The sequence below is a fragment of the Callospermophilus lateralis genome, chromosome 9 (assembly GCF_048772815.1).
Source record: "Callospermophilus lateralis isolate mCalLat2 chromosome 9, mCalLat2.hap1, whole genome shotgun sequence".
Lineage (NCBI taxonomy): Eukaryota > Metazoa > Chordata > Mammalia > Rodentia > Sciuridae > Callospermophilus > Callospermophilus lateralis.
This window is the reverse complement of record NC_135313.1, coordinates 38,417,520-38,438,122: the sequence shown is the minus strand read 5'-3', so window position 1 is coordinate 38,438,122 and position 20,603 is coordinate 38,417,520. Positions and strand designations below refer to the sequence as shown.

Sequence of the window (20,603 nt, the reverse complement as noted above, 5' to 3'; positions counted from 1 at the left end):
AGAACTATGTTAATATATTACAGACACTCTTACACCTCTAAATTAAAGTCAAATGTTTCAAATATTCATGTCATTAGGAATGTGTCTCTATTCTCTAAACTATATCAAACATCACACATATTTTTATGAAATTTACAGTGTTATCACATAAAAAAATGACAAATTTTAATTTTAATAACAGGATATGGCAGAATTGTATTTACTCTTCATTATTAATATGATTTTTTATCACTACAAAAAGACAATCTCATTTGTATACCATCTCCATGCCATATACTTGACATAAATCATGATGTTTAAGAATCATAACAATGTTATTCTGTTTTGCAGACCCCAGAGAAGATACTTAACTTGGTCAAGATAAAGATTAAACTTAAGTCTTTTTCCAAAAACTGTACCCTTCATAGTGCATCACATTATCTCCTTAATCAAAATAGCCTTTCTTAAAATCTAAAAAATTAAAATGAATGCAAAAGTGGGTATTTGGCCCTTTTAATTTTGTTACTGTAATAATTTAGCATTTTAAAATGATTTTTAACAAGGTTGGAAACTTTCAATTGCAATTCGTCAGCTGTTTTACCAGTATATTTCTTACTAATGCTCAGTGGTCTGTGATGCCTTTAACAGATAGCAGAGATACATACCCTATGGAGAATATTTAAAGACATTTCATGTTCAACTATGAAAATTTACAGTAATCAACAGGTAGATACAAACACATATTTCTTATTTTAGAAATGAGTGTGTTTTTGGCTTTCTCCTGTATCAGTACTCAGCATCTTAGTCAAAATTTTAAAAGACACCAAAATTTAAACATGTCTACTGGTATATGTATGTATTACAAGTATACAGTCATCCAATATTTAGCTTCACAAAGGCCTGAATGAAAGACAATTTAGAGAAATAAAAGCGATTCATTTGCCTACACAGAAAAAATGTACATATGCTCTTAAACAGGTAGTTTACACTCAGTTCCAGAGAATTTTCAGACTTTGCAGCCCCTCCATAAGTCTTGTGAGTCTAGAGGATCCAAAATTATTCCGAGCCTCAAATTTCTCTCCAGTTTCTGGTACTAAGAAATCAGGTGTAGGGCTGGGGTTGTAGCTCAGTGGTAGAGAGTTTGCCTCACATGTGTGAGGCCCTGGGTTCTATCCTCGGCACCACATAAAAATAAATAAATAATAAAAATATTGTGTCCATCTACAACTAAAAAAAGTTTCTAAAAAAATTAGGTATAAATAAAATTTTCAGGAGACAATTTTTGTTCCACATCCCTTGGCCAATTCCCCAAAACAAACTTCCCAAGACCTTAGCAAGGTAAACAATTTTTAATACACTTGGTCTTTAGAGTGTGTATGGGGTGGTAGAATTAATTGCCTGATTGTATTTTACTCTTCTCAAAATTTCCCCTAAATGGGTGCCAATGAAAAGCACTGGAAAACAAACTAGCTATTAAAGAAAAAAAAGCTGTAATTTATTTGACTCTTACATTTATTAAAATATACCTCAAGTTTCCATGTAACAAAACTGATTTTTTAAAGCAGTTTTAAGATTTGAGGATGTTTAATTTTCACTACAAAATATTTTCTCACTTTATGAAAAAGGTACACAAATTGAATGAAGCATTTCAATAAGTACACAAAAATATAAATCAATTCTTCAATTTTATATTTGAAACATTGATGTTTTATAAATTTTACAGTGAACAAAACTAAGTCAGAATAAGACTACATGACTCACGAAAGGTCACATATGGAAATGGAGTGCCAAGAAGTAAACTGGAATGTGAATTTCTAACTTTCTGTTCTAACCACTACAATTCCTTCCTTTTAAAATAGTTCTGTTTTTTGCTGTGTGTTTGTTTTTTTTTCTAGGAAGTTTAACTTACTTCTGCCAATTCTTGGATTTGGAAGCAAAAACTTGTCTAAAACAGAAAGGAAATTTTTTATAAAGAAATGCATCTTGTAAAATTTAGACAACAGAAAGTTAGTCAAGAAAATTATACATCAGAAAAAAAGAGTTTACAGCACTAACAGTGGCAATTAAGTTTTGCTGTAATTTTATGATTATATCCACGAGGAAAAATTCCCTCAGAAACAAAGAACAAAGTACTTTTATTTAATTGTTGAATGAATACCTACTAGAATGCCACATACTGTGCTATTCTGTATGCTGTACTCAGGCACTTTTAAAGTTGGAGATTCCAAAAATTTTTATATATGTACATGAATATATGTAAGAGTGTGTGTATGTGTGTACCCTGTGAAATAAGGTAAATATTTTTACAATTAACTCAATCCTTAGGGGAGAAACAAGTGTTTTATTCTAAAATGCTAGTTATTAGAAATCTCCAAAATAATTTTCAATATATAATGTTACTGTACCAAATTTAATAGAAACACTCAAGAAAACTTTAAAAACCCTTAACAATAATACTTAATTCATACCCTAAAAGGCAAGGCTGACCAGATTTCCCAGCAACGAAAAGGTCTAGTAGTTACCCTTCTACATTCTAGAATACACAATAAAATGTGAAGGGATGGGGAGGGTAAGCCACAAAGGAAGCTGACGTTTATTTCTGAATCTGCCTCACCCTTCTAACCACAAGCCCTATGAAACTTTGCCTCGGTTGGGGGAAGGGTGGAAAAAACTGACCCAACATGTTTAAAAAACAGGAACAATGCAAGGTTTTTGAGAGTAGTAACAAATACTTGACTAACTTTTATGTATGTTCCTTTAGACTGCTCACTGACATCTTAAAATTAATTTTTAAAAAAACAGTGGATTTAGAAAGATAACATTATAGTTCACCACATGCTAGAATTATGTCTATATACTATAAAATATGCAAGTTTCAGTAGAAACAAGACTATGATCCTTATTTCCACTTCACAAAAGTATAATACATTAAGATTGGTTATAATATTAAAAGAAATTTAAGCAAGTTCTCAGCAGTCATGATTTCTAGTTTGTCAAGGTCTGCTTATTAAATACATCAATGTGACTCATTAGTCCAAAACAATTTAAACAAAGATGATATTATGCCTCTTTCAGAAGATATTAGCAATCTGAATTTGCTTTAATCAGAATCTACCAAGAGTTTTTGCTCTAAAATGTCAGAAAGCATACTGACACAAGTTTACAATTCTTACTCATGATGGCACCTCATTTTTATAAAACAATTTAGAATTATTGATATTGCCCTCATCAAAGTTTAAGTTCTCCAAAACCTTTACAGAAAAAAAGGTACTTTTCTAGTTCCCATAAGAGCTTGTTTTGCAAAGTTAATTTAATAAAGGTAAATAAATTTACCCATCAAAACAGTAACTTAAAAAAAAATTTTTTAAATGCCTTTTATTGTACATACTGTTAAAGGATTTAATATCTAATTGCCTGTTCAGAGCAGTTTCCAAACATAATAAAAGGAAACTATGAGACATACAGTCCATCTTCTCACATAAGAAAAAGGAAATCATACAACAAGTAGATCATACAACTTTAGATACAGAACAAAGGCAGGCAAGTCATGTAGCTCATCTGCTTCTACTAATGTATTATATAATGTCATGTGGCAGATTTGATGCAGCTTTTGGAAGAAGGGTGGCTGGAAGACAGAATAGAGGGACAGAGTAGGAAGGAAGAAAGGAAGGAGGTATGGAGGGAAGAAAGCAGGTTCCTAAGGGAACTTCTAGGCTTCCTCAACACAATCTCCTTAAACTTTAAAGGGTGAGATATTACGATGCCATTTCCAATCATAAGCCTCTCATTTTAAGAGAGACAAATGAACACTACAAAGTGATTCAGAAGAGGGTATCTGTATCAAGGAAAGCTGTCTGGAAGTCAGATCATATGACAAGCATTTAAGGAAACTGTCAAGGTTAGAAATATTCAAATATCTGAAGGACTTTTACATGGATGGACATTATGTATAGCTATAAAAGAAAACAGTGTCTATTAGGTAGACATTAGCAGAGTAGAAAACAGAACATTTTATGCCTATAAGGTATCCAAAAATGAAACAGACAATTGAAGCATTCAAATTGAGGCTGGTTAATGGCTTGTTGGGGGAAATTAGAGGAAAGACTGCTTACGGCATTTAAAAGAAAATTTTTATCAGAAGACCACTGAAATTTTTCAATGAAATGATTCTATGACATAAGATAAAAGAAAAAAAAAGAAGAAGAAAACAAAACAAAACACTCCTTGCTATGATACAATGACAAATAAAGACAGGACAAAATGATTTACCAAAGTCATTTTAAAATGTCTTTAAAATTCTCTTTTAATATACCATTAAAACATCCAAGCCAGTGGTGGTGCATGCTGATAATCCCAGTGGCTTGGAAGGCTGAGGAAGAAGAATGGAAAGTTAAAAGCCAGTCTTAGCAACTTAGTTAGACGCTAAGCAACTTACCAAGACCTGTCATTAAAAAAAAAAAAAAAAAGTGCTGGGGATGTAACTTGGTGGTTGAGTATCCCTGGATTCAATGCCCAGTTAAAAAAGAAAAAAACGCAAATAGTTTGCATACAAAATTAATTAGTATAATACAATTATAAACTGTGCTTTTGCACTGAGTTCTTTTCTTTAACAAGGTAGATCTTATCTTTATTTTGAAAAATATATTCTCATCATCTTCATTTTGAAAAAGGTTTCATTCAATATCTGTAAAAGTGAAAAAGCAAAGATGTGTCTCCATCTTAAAAGACTACTATGGGGGCTGGGGTTGTTGCTCAGTGGTAGAGTGCTCACTTGGCATGTGTGAGGCACTGGATTTGATCCTCAACACCATATAAAAATAAATACAATAAAGGTATTGTGTCCAGTTATAACTAAAAAAAATTTACAAAAAGACTACTATGGAAAGAATCATCTCTAATCGTTCAATTTTTTGTTTTCACATTGAGATTTTCAAAGAAAAAATTTGACCCTACTATTTTAGTATACATCTATCTACACAAACATTGACTAACCAGGCCATTTTAATAAAACCAAAACATTTACCTCCATAACTAAATCACACTGAATATATAAATTAATCACTACTTTGCAACTCTTCATTAATTACCTTTAATTTAAAGCTCAGAAGATACTTAATAGATATCTTGGCATAGCTTTTATAATTTCATGTATATTAAAAGAGTAGTACTAAATGATCTCATAATATCAAGTCGCTCCTTGGCATTTAGAAACTTACACCTTGGTTAAGTCAAGGCAAAATTTATACAAGCTCTTACTTATAGAAGACTCATTCTTTGTGATACAGAACTATATTTCAGGTATATGTTAACTATTTTTATTTAATTAGGAAAAAAGTGATGGAGGAGAATCTCCCTATTTCTTTTTTTAGGCAAGTACAAACTAAAATATCCTAGGAATTTTTAAAAATTATTAAATAAAAACTTATACCACCCTATATGAGGCACTTTACAAATATTAAGTTATTTAACCCTTACAACAACAATATAAAATAGACACAAGTATCTTTCTCCCTTCTTCAGATGAGGAAACTATGGCACCAAGAGGTCCAGTAATTTAATTGAGCTCACACAGCTAGGAAATGACAGAGCCTAGATCTGGACTCAGCAATCCACTGTACTATGCAGCCTCTTTCTATTCATGACCTTAGATAAGAAAGGGAAAACTCCCATAGGAACTCTGAAGTTAGGTGTGACACTTGATAGAAGGTCACTAAACCATCTACAGATTTGATTTTCCAGTCAGTTGAGACCCTGAATAACCGTAATAGAGATGATGATTTCACAGAACTACAGAAACAGAAATGCAAAATTTGACTTTAAACAGCATATACATCATAGTATTCTTACCTTCCAAGCTCTTTAGATGTAAGTGTATAGAAATTATTAAAGTTTTCCATTTTCATTGGAGTTTGAGGAGTTGTAGTTAACAAGCCTGAAATACTTCTACAATCAAATCTTCTCCGAGACATCTTAGCTGACTCCCAGAGATGCTTCTCTAATCACTTAATATTATCTATTTTAAAAAAAAGAGAAGAGAGAGGATATAAGTGTAATTAAGAAAAAAAAGATGTTATCTCAGACAGGATGTGTGTTATATTATACAGCTCCAAATATAGCAATAGGTCAAAGTAAAAAAAAATAATTTAAAGAGCACATTCTACCCACAGGAGGAAACACCAGAAGCACACACATAAATTGGTGTCACCTCAATGGCATCTGAATAAAGTTACTGACTTCATTCCAGAACAAAACTACTATGAAAATCTTTCCAACTTCTTTTTTTAAAAAAAATTTATCATAAAACTGTAATAAAAGCAATCATTTTGTTTCATTTTAAACTCTAATTCTTTGAAGTTATACCTTTCATACAACTAGGTAATTTAACACAAGGTAACGATTATTCATTTTAATTTCACCTGGCCAAATAAGTTTGATCTAATGTACAGATATTGTGACTTATATTACTGATCTATGAATGACTACAAGAAATGGAACTTGTTTTGTGGATTGACTACATTCCAAAACCGAATCCAGAAACTCTCCATTTTAGAGTCTCTCCTTTGTCAGAACCTGGCACAGAGATTGCCATGTGTAACAGCAATGAGTGAATGATCACAAATAAAGCCTTATTCTGGAGTCTTAATCATATCTGAAGTTCATGATTATTTGGAACTTTTTTGACATTTACGTGTATCCAGTTTTAACATCAAAACTACCATTTTGTAATGATGAAATTCATATAATAAGAGCAGACTATATATTTCAAGATACTTCTGACTTTCTGCTATGCATGCTTAATAAAAGAAAAAGTATTATTCTTCTCGCTCTTTCCTATAACAAACCCTGAGACTTTTTTGTTCATTCTCTATCATATCCCACTACCCCTTATTTCCTGCTTTACATCTACTGTCCTTTATTTTCCTATATTCAAATACTTAGAAAACAGGCAGTGTGCTTAGAGTTCAATCTTTCAGTTCTGTATTTTCTCTTCTTGATTTTATTTTCAAGTCGGTAAATTATTCTCTATAAATTCCTTAGTCTTTGAGGGGGAAAAAGTAACTAGTTTGAGGGTATATCTCTAGAAATCTAAGGACACTAATGCAGCTTTCTGAAAATAACTTTTGGGTTTAATAACATCAGGGTCTGAATTATCCATCATAACAGCTATAAGACCTTAATTAATTTTTTGTAACTTTGCTCCTTTAATTCATTTTTCATTATTATAATGAAATTCCTGTTGCAGTCTCCTTTATAAAGAAAACAGGTTATTTTGGTTCATGGTTCTGGAGTTGCAAGGCTTCATTTGGTGATAGTTTTCTTGCTAGCAGAGTCCTGAAACGCACAGAATATCACATGTTGAGAGACAGGGAATAATGAGTGTGCATGTGTGCCTGATCTATTCTTAAAAAGCCACAGGATTTAATCCTGGGGGGGGGGGCTCACCCTAATGAGTTTATGTAAACTTAATCACTTCCCAACAACTCTACCTCTAAACCCCATAGCTGAGAAAGTTCTCACCTTCTTAATAGTCCACAATGGGAATTAAATTTCAATATGATTTCAGGAGGATTAACCATGTTAACGTCAGAGCAGCTACTACTACAGGATGAACTATGTATGTCCTTCTCAAATTCATAGGCTGAAATACTCAGCTCTAGTACATCACACTGTCACTTTGGAGATAGAGCCTTTTCAGGTACTAATTATGTCATTAAGATGGGACCTACTCCAATATGACCAGTGTCCTTATGAGAAAAAGAGATTAAAATATAAACACATGTGAAGACTATGTGAATACACAGGAGAAGACAGCCACCTATGAGCCAAGGAAAGCAACACCTTGATCTCAAAATTCTAGTCCCAAGAATTAAGAGAAAACAAATTTCCACTTGTTTAAGTCACCCAACATATAGCAACGTAGCTATTAAAAAAGATAGAAAGAAGTACTTCAAATATGGAGGCAGGGAAACAAATACCACAATAAATGCTGTTCTTTTCAATCTAATTATGTGGCCATATTTCATTTAAATTAAATAAAATATCATAAGACAAAAATCTCTTTTTTTCATTCCCAAGTTCATTCTTCCACTGGCACTGGATGGGAGGATTTATCATTACCTTGACATTACTTATCCCACCAGACTTTGGGCTATTCTAGTATGATGAAGGTGAAATGGAATTTTACTGTGATCTGTTTTGCATTTCCCTGATTACTAGTAAGGAAAACTTCAATTCTGCTGCCTCTAATGTATGGATGATACCCAGTGACGTAGGAGGCTGAGACAGGAGGGTCACAAGTTCAAGTTTGGCCTGGGCAACTTAGTGTATCAAAATTTTTAAAAAGAGCGGGGAGCTGGAGACATAACCTAGTATTAAAGCACCCCTGAGTTCAATTCCTATACCCCTTCAAAACAATGGATGATAATATCTTGCATTAAAAAGCTTGCATTAAAAAGCTCTAAAAATGAAAATCAAAATATGATGAAATCCTATGGAATGACATTGCTTTGTGATAGCAATGATAGCATATTTTGACTGTTCCATTAGAAAAAAATAACATTCTACATAAAGATATTCTCTACATAGTTCCTTGCCATTGTTGAGCAGCTGTACAGATTCCATACACAAAACTCTCACCTCAAGTTAGTCTAAACTCGACTTAAAACTCCTTTTATTTTCTGTTTCTTTATTTGATTTTGGTTTTTGTACTAAGGATTGAACCCAGGGTTGTTTAATCACTGAGCTACATCCCAGATCCTTTTTTTGTATTTTATTTAGACACTGGGTCTCTCTGAGTTACTTAAGGCCTCACTATGTTGCTGAGGCTGGCTTTGAACTCACGATCCTCCTTCTCAGCCTTCTCAGCTGTTGGGATTACAGGTGTGTGCCACTGTGCCCAGCTTATCTGATGCTTTGACTAACTATTTTGTATCATCATAGTTGTGACACTCAGTTTTATTGGTCACATATCATTCTCTGAAAAGTTAAAATGAGTATCAATTTCTGTGCTCAATCAGTTTAGGCTTTTCTTTTCTTTCTCCAGATTGTCTTTGGGCTCTTAGAATTTTACACCTAAATGAAAAGTCCTACATATCCTTATAGCCACACTTACATCATACAAACATATATAGAAAAAAAAAGGAAATGACTGTGTTATGGATATATTTGGGCTACATTCCCAATACTATTCATCAAAGAAGAACATGACAAATTCAATCACAGAAACAAGAGTAGCACTGGTTCTTGATTCTAGATTTTTGTCTCATCTAGATTCTAGCTTCTAGGAGGTTTACCTTATGTTGACAATATGGTTTTAGATGTAGTCAAATATTTGTGTTCAATTAAGCATGACTTATAATAGCAAAAAAATGCTTCAGAAGTTTAAACTCATGAACAACAAAGTCCAGTTAATAAGAAAATAGTTAAGTAAACCAAAATAGAATATTATACGTTCAACAAAAAGTGTGCTTTCAAAGACTATTAACCCATTAAGTGAAAAAATAAAGATAGAAAATTTTATATATAATATAAATCTATACGTAAAATATAAATGCAAACAGAAGAACATTGGAAAACTAAGGCACAATATTATAGTGGTTATCTTTGGTGAGATTATGAGCAGTATTTATAATTTCCTATGTTTAAATTATCTACACTTATACTACCTTAATAATCAATAAAAAGATACTTTTGGGTAAAAAAAGATGGCTATGACTCTCTTCACATTATATAAGAGTGAATATGTTTTAAAACTAAAACATTAATACTTAACTCAATAATTTAAGTGATAAATTCTTCCTTATGAAAAAAAAAAGATTGCTGTGAATATATCAACAGACAAATGCAGCATCTTACCCATTTGTAACACCAAAAGGTGTCTACTTCCATAGTAAAGGTTTACATAGCCTACAGAGCCATCATATATTGGGTTCTTAAAGACCTCTACTTTTTCCTGCATTGACAAGTAGCTAATGGTATTTGTTATCTAAATCTTAGATAGGGACTCATGCAGAGTCCATACGAGAATTTAGTGTCTATGCTCTAAGCAAGACTGCCCAGAAAAAAACACTGAGTAAATTTTGAATGAACTGATAGCTATTATTCTATAAAATGAATATGAATCACAACTGGTAATCTTGAGACCCTTGAATTTATTAAGAATATTACTTATGAAAATTCAGACTTATCCTGAGACCCCCAAAAAACAAACTCAAAATGTGATATCCAAATATACTGATGAAATTAAGTTTGACAAATCCTATTATTTTTAGTTATATTAGGAGAAAAATGAGCTTAGATAAATTTTTGTGATTAAAACTAGTAATGATAATTTAAATAGTAATTATTAATCAATCTACTTAACCAAATTTCCTAAAACTAGATGTGTGTGTGTTTAATTTTTTACCCTAACAGATTCTTAGCACTTATATGTACTACTGGTTATTATAATAGATGAATATGTTACAGGCATTTGTATGACTACAGATGTAGCTGAAAACAGTGTTGGGCAAGAGCAGTTTTTTAAATAAGTGTCAATACAAAAAGCATTTGGGGTATTGTGATACACTTCACTCTGCCTCTGAATATGCTGGAACACAAGCTATGTCTCAGAAAAAGAAAGCACATTTCTGAAAACTGAATGCTCAACTCATCTACTTATTGCTAAGATACACAAATTGCTTTAAGTATCTGAATTCCATTTCTTAAGTTCATCTTCCTTCTATTTACTTGTCTTGAACCAGTTGTCACAGCCTAGATATTTTTCCATTTCTCCTCCTTTGGCCAGTTTTGCATATAGTGAAGCATGAATGTCATCTCTGTCTTCCAAACCTTTCAAAAATATCTGGCTGCCCTTCATATAAGACACCCCAAAACTATCAGCTTTTACATCTTCTAAATTCCCCCATCAAATTCTCTCAATTTCAACAAATAATCCACATTTTCTTGTCTTTTACCACAGTTCATAGATTCTATAACTGATTTTAATTAGCAATATGTTTTACTCCATTTGAAATCCATTTCATAACATTTTATCAGGCTCTACTAATTTAAATCTGAAGGGACATTTAATAAATTTTGTGTCTGTACACAATTATAGACATAACGAGTGCTTTTTTTTTTACCATAAAAGGGTAAAAGAAGGTAAGATACAATTAAGATTTTAATTATACAGCTCTACTATTAATAATGGTGCTTCACACTTATTTTCAAAAGATTTTTTTCATTAATTCCCACCACAATAGTTACAATAAGAATGAAGATATGGATTGGTAAAGAAAGAAACATGAAGACATGTTAAGTTTGATCTAAGTCTTATTTGAATGGAGAAAGCAAATATGATGTGATCAAAGGCAAGACAAACAATCCATCATAAACCTCTAAACAGCTCTATTTAAAAAATTCTCATCATGAAAATCACTTCAAAGTTATCGAATAACAAAGTTTTATGAAAATAAAATTTGCAATATACAATAAAAACATCTAGAGAATTAAATTGTCTGCTTTGATTCCTTCATTAGCTGCTCAGTATCTATAAGCTAAAACCCTTATACAATAACACTCAAGGCTCTTGAAGCCAAGTATATACTGCCATTGTTTCCTGCTGCACTCCAATCTCGTTTTTTTTCCCCTCTCCAATTGGATTATACTTCTCTGCCTGAAACTCCCTTTCTACATTTCCTTAAATGACTAATTCTTTTTAACCATACTCCTCCCAGGACACTTTGCCTAAAAATCCACAGGTTGATTTAAATGTCTTTTCTTTATGCCTCAAATAAGAAGACCTTGGCATACTCCTTAACCTCTTAACACCTTAGACTGCAATTATGTTTAGTGTCTAAAGGGACAACAACCTTTTATTTCTGTGCCTAAGCAAATAGACATTACCAGGTGGTGTCTGGTACCTGGTGGGAATTTTTAAAAATGTTTGATCAATAGAATTATATGAATTATAAATATAAAATATAGCAGAATGAAATTTTAAGTACATCTCATATTTTCAGGGGTTGCGATCTATCCTGAAATTAGTACTGGAGATGCAAACACAGCTCATCTTTGCTTAATTTAGTGTTTAACCAAATAAAATAAGAAACATTAAAATTGCTATTAGAGAATTTCAGGCCAAAACAGGATATCCATAAAATTATTTATATCATATACTGCAATATGATGCCAACAGAGCATTTATTTCCTATCTATCAGTCTTTCCCAACTATGTGACTCCCTGTTTTTATGTAAATAACTACTTCAGCTAAGAACATCAATAGTTTAAGAAATACTTCAATCAGTAAATTCAGACACTTGTGCTATCAAAGAGTGATAAATCTTAATTTTTGTGAAGTAAATCTGAAAGGCAATGGAAAGCAAGGCAAACCACAAGATTTCAGGGAACCAACTCCTCCTGTCTACATGGGAGTTTACTGAAACCCAGTTGTTCCTAGGAAAAAGAGGAACCTGGCAATTTAATTACATAGCATCCATCAAAAGTAAAGGCAGAACTTTCTGCTGTATGGCAGAGGATCCATTTTTAATTAGCCTTAGATTGGCAGTAAATGCATTGTTTGAAGGATGAAATGATAATGGTTTTCAATTTCAAGGAAGCCTTATATGTATTCTAGTAACAGGTTGTTGTTTTTGCTTTTAACTATTGAACACAAAGTAGAATTCAAGAATTTAATCTCCTGAAAATCACAATGGAAAACCAACTAGACTGACTCTAGTCCAACCAATCTAGTATATACTATCCAAGGGCTGAAATCCCAGGGAACAACCGGAGGCAGGCCTGACACCATGCCAAGACAGTAAGGCCTGATGCTGTCTCTTCCCACCTTCAGAAAAAGAATTAAATCCTATAATTGTAAACTAGGATAAGACATTGAAAAAAAAAAAAAAAACGGAAATAGAGTGGGCCAACAAACATAGTGCTTGTCATTCATCAAATGGAAAATTAGGTTTCTGTTGTAAAATAAATTACTGTTTACTCAACGGCATCACTGAAGTACTGTTTATTCAGTAACCATCAGAATGCAAAATGGAATCTGATCCTTTAAGGATTAAAGAGGCAATTACTATCTCACTGCTTAAATTCTTCAATGCTTAATGCATAACTAACGCCCCCTTTTGGAGCAGTTGAAAAGGGTAAGGGATGAACCAAGACATGTTGCACATAAATATTAAAAGAAATTGACTTCATGCTTTAAAAAGCAGTGAAGTTTGAGTTAAATATTTTTGGGAAAAGGATAAATAAAGAAAAAATTTAACAAAGTATGCCTTGAAAATTTCAACATTACAACATATGTAGATAAAAATAAACTACTTAAAAATAAAACCACTGAATTTTGTCCTCCATATTATGAAAAATGAAAGCAACAGAATAAGTTCTTCCAAATAGAAAGGTAATACTTAAATGACTATTGATGTTTGTGATACAATAAATTCAAAAGAATTCTAAAAACAAAAGCAAACAAAAACAACCAAGAATCAATCAAAAAACTTTTAAAAGTAGTAGGTCAGGGTCAAGGGATAGGGATGCAGCTCAGTGGCAGAGCTATTTGCTGAACATGAACAAGGTCCTGGGTTTGATTCTGGGCACCACAAAAATAGTAGTTAGGTCAAGAGCACTGTTCTCATCTGCCAATTTTACATACAGGAAATGTGCACTACAATATACCACACGTGAATTTTTGAAATAATTTCAAGACTAAGTGAATGAATCAGTATTTGATTTAATTGATTTTGGGTTTTAAATTGAGTCTTCAGGATTAAAACAGAAATTTTGATAAGGAAATTCTCCCTTTTAATTGTAAACAGCTTCAAAACAAAGTTTCCAAAATTATGTTTAAATGTTTACTAGTAAAATACTGTCAGTGTAAGCTTAAAAATAAAATTGTTTGATTAGAAATATCTGCTACAAATATCTGTCAAATTTGTCTCTTCAAATTTGTTATTAATATGCAGACAGTGATCAGTTAAGTCTCCACTTTCCTAAAAACTGATTCTATCTTAACCAACTTGTAATTCACTATACAATAATCTCAAGAGAAACTGAAATTATTCTATCCACACACTAAAATGATTTCCAAACAATTACAGAAACTTTGCTTTTATTATAACTCAAACATATCACCATGCAAGTAAACATATTTTACTGTAATATTTTAGAAAAATAACCTAACATGCACAATGTGCATCTTAAAAATAAAGCAGCTATTAAAAACTCCAATTATTAAGTATTAGAAATTTCCTTAAAAATTCCGCATCTGCTCAGATGCCTTTTTAAAAATATACAACTTTATATATGTGTGGTTTAATATTTATAAAACACACATTGAGAAGTTGCTGAAAACTACTTCTAGACAGTTTACCATAAAACTGCAGAATGCTGGACCTATGAGAAATTATCTTTTCCTGTAATAAAACTGTGCTCCTGGGTTCAAAATGCCAGGTTACATACACGACTTGCCCAGTCAGTTCTACAGACTCTGCGTTTCAGCACATACATTCGTATAGACTTGACAGACCACACCATATCATACATCCCTGCAAGATTCACCTAATCATTCATTATTACCATGGATGTAAACATCACCTCTGCTAAACAATTGGTGAATGTGATACAAAGACCTGATGTATTCAAATATTATTGAAATCTGATCAGTATTATGGTTGGACTCTTTAAAAGCATTTTTCTTCTTAATTTCAAAATGCAAAGTCATGCCTGAGTGTCTCTAGTCCCAATACAGATAGACAGGAAAATCTAATACCAGCTACCAGCTGGCAATAAAGTTTCTTTCAACTTTGTCTCCATTTATCTAGTCCTCTGAGGGAATGCAAATGAAGCGCTTTTACCTACAATAAAACAAAGAGCCTGGGTAAATGTCAAAATCGTGGCCGTCCAGTAGATGTACAGTTTAAGGATTGGTCTTGTACACAAAGTGGTTTCCAGGGCATTCAAGTAAGAGCTGATTACTGAAAAGTAACTGAAACAGCTGCAGTTCTTCTTGTCCTCTATTCACTGATTTTAAAAAATTGTTCACAAGCGATGACTGAAAATGCCCCACAGATGAGCACAAACTTTCTCCTCACGACAGACAGCTGTGGACATGACGTGTCCCCCAGCGCAGACATGAACACGTCCTGTGCTGACACCACGAAGGGAACTCGAGGAGAATTCGGAGGACCACGTCAACGGGACGCGGAAGGGGCGCGGGTGGGCCCGCCGCGTGGAGACCCCCGAGGGGCCGTGGTGGCGGTGGGAGGGGGGGGGCAGGCTGACCACACGCACAAGTGCCCCCGGGATTGGGAAGCGGGTCAGAGGACCCGGCCGCCCCCCGGGGAGCACTCGCTGCAAACTGCCACAGGACACCAGCCCGACTGCGGAGAGGGGCCCGTAGCGGCGGGGCCAGCGCGGGGCGAGGGGCGGCAGTTCAGAGCCCATCTCCGCAAGGCCGGATTCCAGGAAGACCCAAGACCCCCGGCCACAACGCTGGGACCCCTCCAGAGTCCCGACCCGCTCCGGGGTCTCTGAACCGATTCAGGGGTTCGGAGTCGCAATCTTAGCTCACCCCCCAATCCCGGCTGGACCTCGGACCCGCGAGGCGCAGTACACTGACCGCTCCGGACGCAGCAGGTTCTCTCCAGGCTGCCCCCTTGGAGGGGGCTCCGGTCCCTGGGCTCCCGTCCCGCTCCACGCGGGTGGCCGCAACTGGACGCGTTCTCCAGCTCTAGCCAGGTGAGGCGCCGGGTAACTCGGAACTTGGCAGAGTCCACGCTTACTATTCCAGACAGAGGTCAACACTTGTGAACTGGTCCCCTTCGAAGTGACTCGCGGCGACGGTGGTGAAGAAGAGGACCCAAGTTTACAGTTGAGGTTTGAAAACTGCAGCAGCGTCTGGGACAGAGCAGTTTGCTAGATCCCACCCCCTGGGTCGGGAGAGCCAACCGGAGCGTGCGCGGAGGGTGGGGCTGCCATGTGACGGGCGGGGCGCCAGCCAGCCAGCGGCGCGTGCTGAGGGGCGGGACCCAGCGGTGAGAGGGCGTGGCCCGCACCCGACAGCCCTGTGGCTGGGCGGCCTTACAAGCAGGTGTTGAGCTTGTGTGTCTGCAGCCCCGGAAGGGTGAGGCGGTTCGCTGAGGCCACGCGCAGTCCTGTAACTCTGAATGCACCTCTTCCCACATTCAGTCTGGTCATTCCACGAGGTGTGAATAACCGGACAGTGGGAGAAGCAAATTTTGTCCCAGGTGCGTGCAAGTTGTTACCAAACTTCTGTGCCTACCAAAGACCTGTTTCTGACTCTTTCGGATTATCTTCCTTGTGACCTGAACCTACCCTTTAAGTGGAGAGTCCAGTTTGCTGCATCTTGGCAGAAGTTCTTGGACCATCAACATCGGTTGGGGATTTGTGGAAACTGGGCCCCCCTGCTTAAGTTCGCTCCACCAAATGGTGTCCTGACACATTGGCTGAAGGCAGTGTAGAGAGGGTCCATATAATAGGATGTATTGCTGATTTTATGTATGATGCTGATGGAAAAAAATGAAAGCCCATAGCAACCCACTCAGGTTCTGTTACCTCTTGAAGACAGTGAAAAAGTTGAAGTTCTGTGCAAGACATAGTTGGTTTTACATATGTAAAAGATCCTAAGTTATACGTACTAAACATAAACATAAATATGATCTGCAATTGGTTGCAATATATATATATGTGTGTGTGTGTATCCTGTTAATTTTGTCAGATGGAGAATATCGTTTCATCTATATATACGTATATATAATTTGTTTTGTTTGTTTTGGGTACCAGAGACTGAACACAGGGGTGCTTAATCACTGAGCCACATCCTGTTCTGGTTCCCCCCAACCTTTTTTTTTTTTTTGGTGAGACAAGGTCTCGCTAAATTGTTGAGGCTGGCTTTGAACTTGCCATCCTCCTGCATCAGCCTCCTGAGCTGTTCCTGGTTACATTTTCAATAGTTGTAGAAAACTATTGGGAGAATCATCCTCTTGCTTTTAAAAAATTTTAACACTCTGCCAAAATTTTAAAGGAGAGGTTTTCTTGTTCTTTCACACTAACCCAAGCAAATTTCCATCAAGCAATCTATTCTTCTACACTGTATTTTTCCCCAAGATAAGTGCATTGAGGGCATCATAACCATTTAATGAAGCCTATTTGTTTTTACACTGAGTCCTCTTCTCGGTTTAATGTGTGTATCCTGTGAATTTTGTCAGATGGAGAATATCATTTCCATCTAATTTCTTGTTGATTACAATTGGGCTGACTGGAGAAACCTAAAACTAGGATGGAAATAAAACTACACACTGAAATTAACTTTCTAGGTGCCTTTATAATCTACCAACCAATGAAACTATTCCCATCTTTTCTTTCATGAACACAGATACTACATCCTTAAAGTCTCAGCACCAGTACTAGAACCAGTAATTTCTTGAGATTTCAGAATTGCATCCTTGTAGGGTGTGTGTGTGTGTGTGGGGGAGGTGTGTGTGTGTGTTTATAACTCTGAATCTTCTTAATTTTAACGTTTAATCAACTGCCAGTTTTAAACAATCTTCTTATTCTCCATCTGCCTTTTTTCCTGCTATCATCAACCCAGTCCCATATCACATCTAGACGCAGACCTTTCGCCCATCACCATTTTAAACCAATGTCCTGGGTCCTAATTCATCTGCTCTAACCAACTCAGCTTCTAGGGATCTCTTCATGTCTTACACTTCCTGCTTTTGCCTTGACTCCAGCTTTTCACCTATATCCTCATCAGCATTGCTTTCTACTCAGCCTGATCACTTCCTTACCCTATGTTCTTTGGTACAGGGCTTATATTCATTCTATCTGTTCATGTACCTAAATAGATTCTTAACCCTTGTGCCTGATGACAGACATATCATGCTCCCCCAAAATACATTAGCACATTTGCTTGATGTTTGGCACTGTGATTCAAGTCACAAAAATTCCTGGTTCTAAGGAGGAAAATGTACCATCTGTCACCTTGCCAAATTAAAAAAAAAAAAAAATCCAGGACTCAACACATTCCTCCATTCCACCTCATTTACTTAAATGTATTCGTAAGTGTGTCAGAGATGAATGTTCTTGTTCTCATTCCCTTCAATAGGAAATGAAGCCTGATGTGGCCTGATGACCATTCTATGGTCACTGCCTCTGACCACACGGTTCATTAAGATAGTCATCCCGGAATGCAATATACTGACCCAGGACAGTGGTTGAATTCTCCCATTCAACTTCATTTGTTGCAGTGATAATACCTTATACTTCAGCATTTGACTGTATTTGGAGATATAGCCTATAAAGAGGTAATTAAATAAGATGAGGTCATATGGGAAGATCCTAACCCAATATGAGTGGTGTCATTATAAGAAGAGATTAGGACACAGCACAGAGAGACAACCATGTAAGAACACAGCAAGAAGGCAGCTATTTTCAAGCCAAAGAAAGCAGCTTCAGAAAAAAACTAAATCTGACAACTTGACATAGGACTTTACTCTCCAGAACTACGAGGAAAATAAATTTCTGCTGGTTAAGCCACTCACTCTGTATTTGTTGCTAGCAAGCTAATATGGTGATCCTCCTCAAATGCTACAGGTTAGTCATCATAAGCTGACTAGGGATGGTGGTCCTTCTTGGTCACTCAAATGAGTCATCACCTGTGTCCAGGGACAGTGATCCTCTCTGTTCATACCACTATATCCACCATGTTCTATTCAGGAAAGGTGACCTTACCCCAGCATCAGGCCAGTCACCACATAGTGAACAGGGAAGGTAATTCTCCCTTATGCTATGTTTACCACTTACAAATGCAAAGGAGGGTTGAATTTTGCACAGAGAAGAAAACCTCAAAACTCCTGCCGTTGATACATCCTTCTTAGAAAGTCTACCAGTAATTTTTTATTCTGCCAAGATCTTATATTTCAATCCATGTCGAAAGACTAAAACAAGCCCTACTGCTACAACTGAATAACCCAGAAATTTGTGGCAAAGCTGAAGGTAGCCAGATGCAAGGATAGCCAACATCTTCTAAAGAGACATGATTCAAATCTTCACCCAACAGATGCATATTGGATGGAGACAGCTCCTCCAAACAGATATAGGAGTGCAGAGATAGGAGTGCAGGGTGTACTCCAATGGAGACATCACAGTGTAATTATCCATAGTGCCTACAGCACACCCCAATTTTGGAAGCACTGAGAACTAAATAGACTTTAGAAGACCTCACATCCCCTAGTTCTCTTAAACACTGCTAGTAAAAGTAATTGGGGCAAGTATTCCCTGAAGAGAGCAGTGACTCAGACTGGTACAGGACTCTTTCTCAAAGGGTGACACAATTCTTTTCTCTGAAACACCCATGATTGACTAGGGCCACTATACCAATTCAGACACCCTCTAGAGTCTGTAACCTCCAAATCTTTTCAAAAGAAATGCCATGAACACATTAGACCAGAAGCCCTGTGCCTGCTAGAAGAAAAAGAAGGCCCAACTCTCCATCATATCAGCTTAGTAACTGAATTCCTCAATAAGACTCCTAAAGTACAAGAAGTAGAATCAATGATCAATAAATGAGATGGTATTAAACTAAAAAGCTTCTCCACAGCAAAGGAAACAATAAAAAAATGTGAAGAGAGAACCTACAAAATGGGAGACAGTGTTTACCACCTGCACCTCAGATAGGGCATTAATCTCCAGGATGTATAAAGAACTCAAAAAACAACACCAAACAAACAAACCAATCAATAAATGGGATAAAGAACTGAACAGACACTTCACAGAAAAAGAAATATGGTCAGTTAACAAATATATGAAAAAATGTTCAACATCTCTAGCAATTTGAGAAATGCAAATTAAAACTACACTAATTTTCTGTCTCACTCCAGTCAGAATGGCAATTTTCAAGAACACAAGTAACAATAAATGTTAGCGAGGATGTGGGGAAAAGGTACACTCATACATTGCTGGTAGGACTGCAAATTGATGCAACCACTCTGGAAAGCAGTACAGGAGATTCCTTAAGAAAACCTGGAATGGAACCACCATTTGACCCAGTTATCCCACTACTTAGCAAACCAAAGGACTTAAAATCAGCATGCAATAGTGATGTGACCACATCAATGTTTATAGTAGCTCAATTCACAATAGCTAAACTATGGAACCAACCTAGTACCTTCAACAGATGAATGGGTAAAAAAGAAATGAAATACATACACACAATGGAATGTTACTCAGCCATAAAGAAGAATGAAATGCTGATTCATAATAGGTGGGGAGGGAGGGTGGGCAGTCCACCAAATTGAACAGGGCAGAGTGGCGGGAAGGGAGGGGAGAAGTGAATGAGAAAAACAGAATGAATCAGTCACAACTTTCCTATGTTTATATATGAATACATGACCAGTGTAATTCTACATCATGTACAATCACAAATATGGGAAGTTATACTCCATGTATGTATGATATGTCAAAATACATTCTACTGTCAAGTATAATTAACAAATAAAAAATATTTTTAAAAATAAATGCCATGAAAGTTTGTAATTTTATTTATTTTTTTAAAGAGAGAGTGAGAGAATTTTAATATTTTATTCAGTTATCGGCGGACACAACATCTTCA

General features: G+C 35.6%; 1 protein-coding gene across 2 annotated transcripts in view; it reads right to left on the bottom strand.

The window, feature by feature from the left end:
- Positions 1-15,855, bottom strand: part of Stk17b (serine/threonine kinase 17b) — a 32,199-nt gene extending 16,344 nt beyond the window's left edge. The window contains exons 1-2 of one of the 2 annotated variants that reach the window (XM_076865794.2): positions 15,543-15,855; positions 5,827-5,992 (exon numbers count right to left, since the gene is read on the bottom strand). In XM_076865794.2, coding sequence (XP_076721909.1) covers positions 5,827-5,948 — 122 coding nt within the window. In that variant the 5' untranslated portion in view covers positions 5,949-5,992; positions 15,543-15,855. The remainder of the gene's footprint in view (positions 1-5,826; positions 5,993-15,542) is intronic. The other variant, XM_076865793.2, reaches the window with a different exon arrangement.
- Between the last annotated feature and the right edge of the window lie 4,748 nt (positions 15,856-20,603).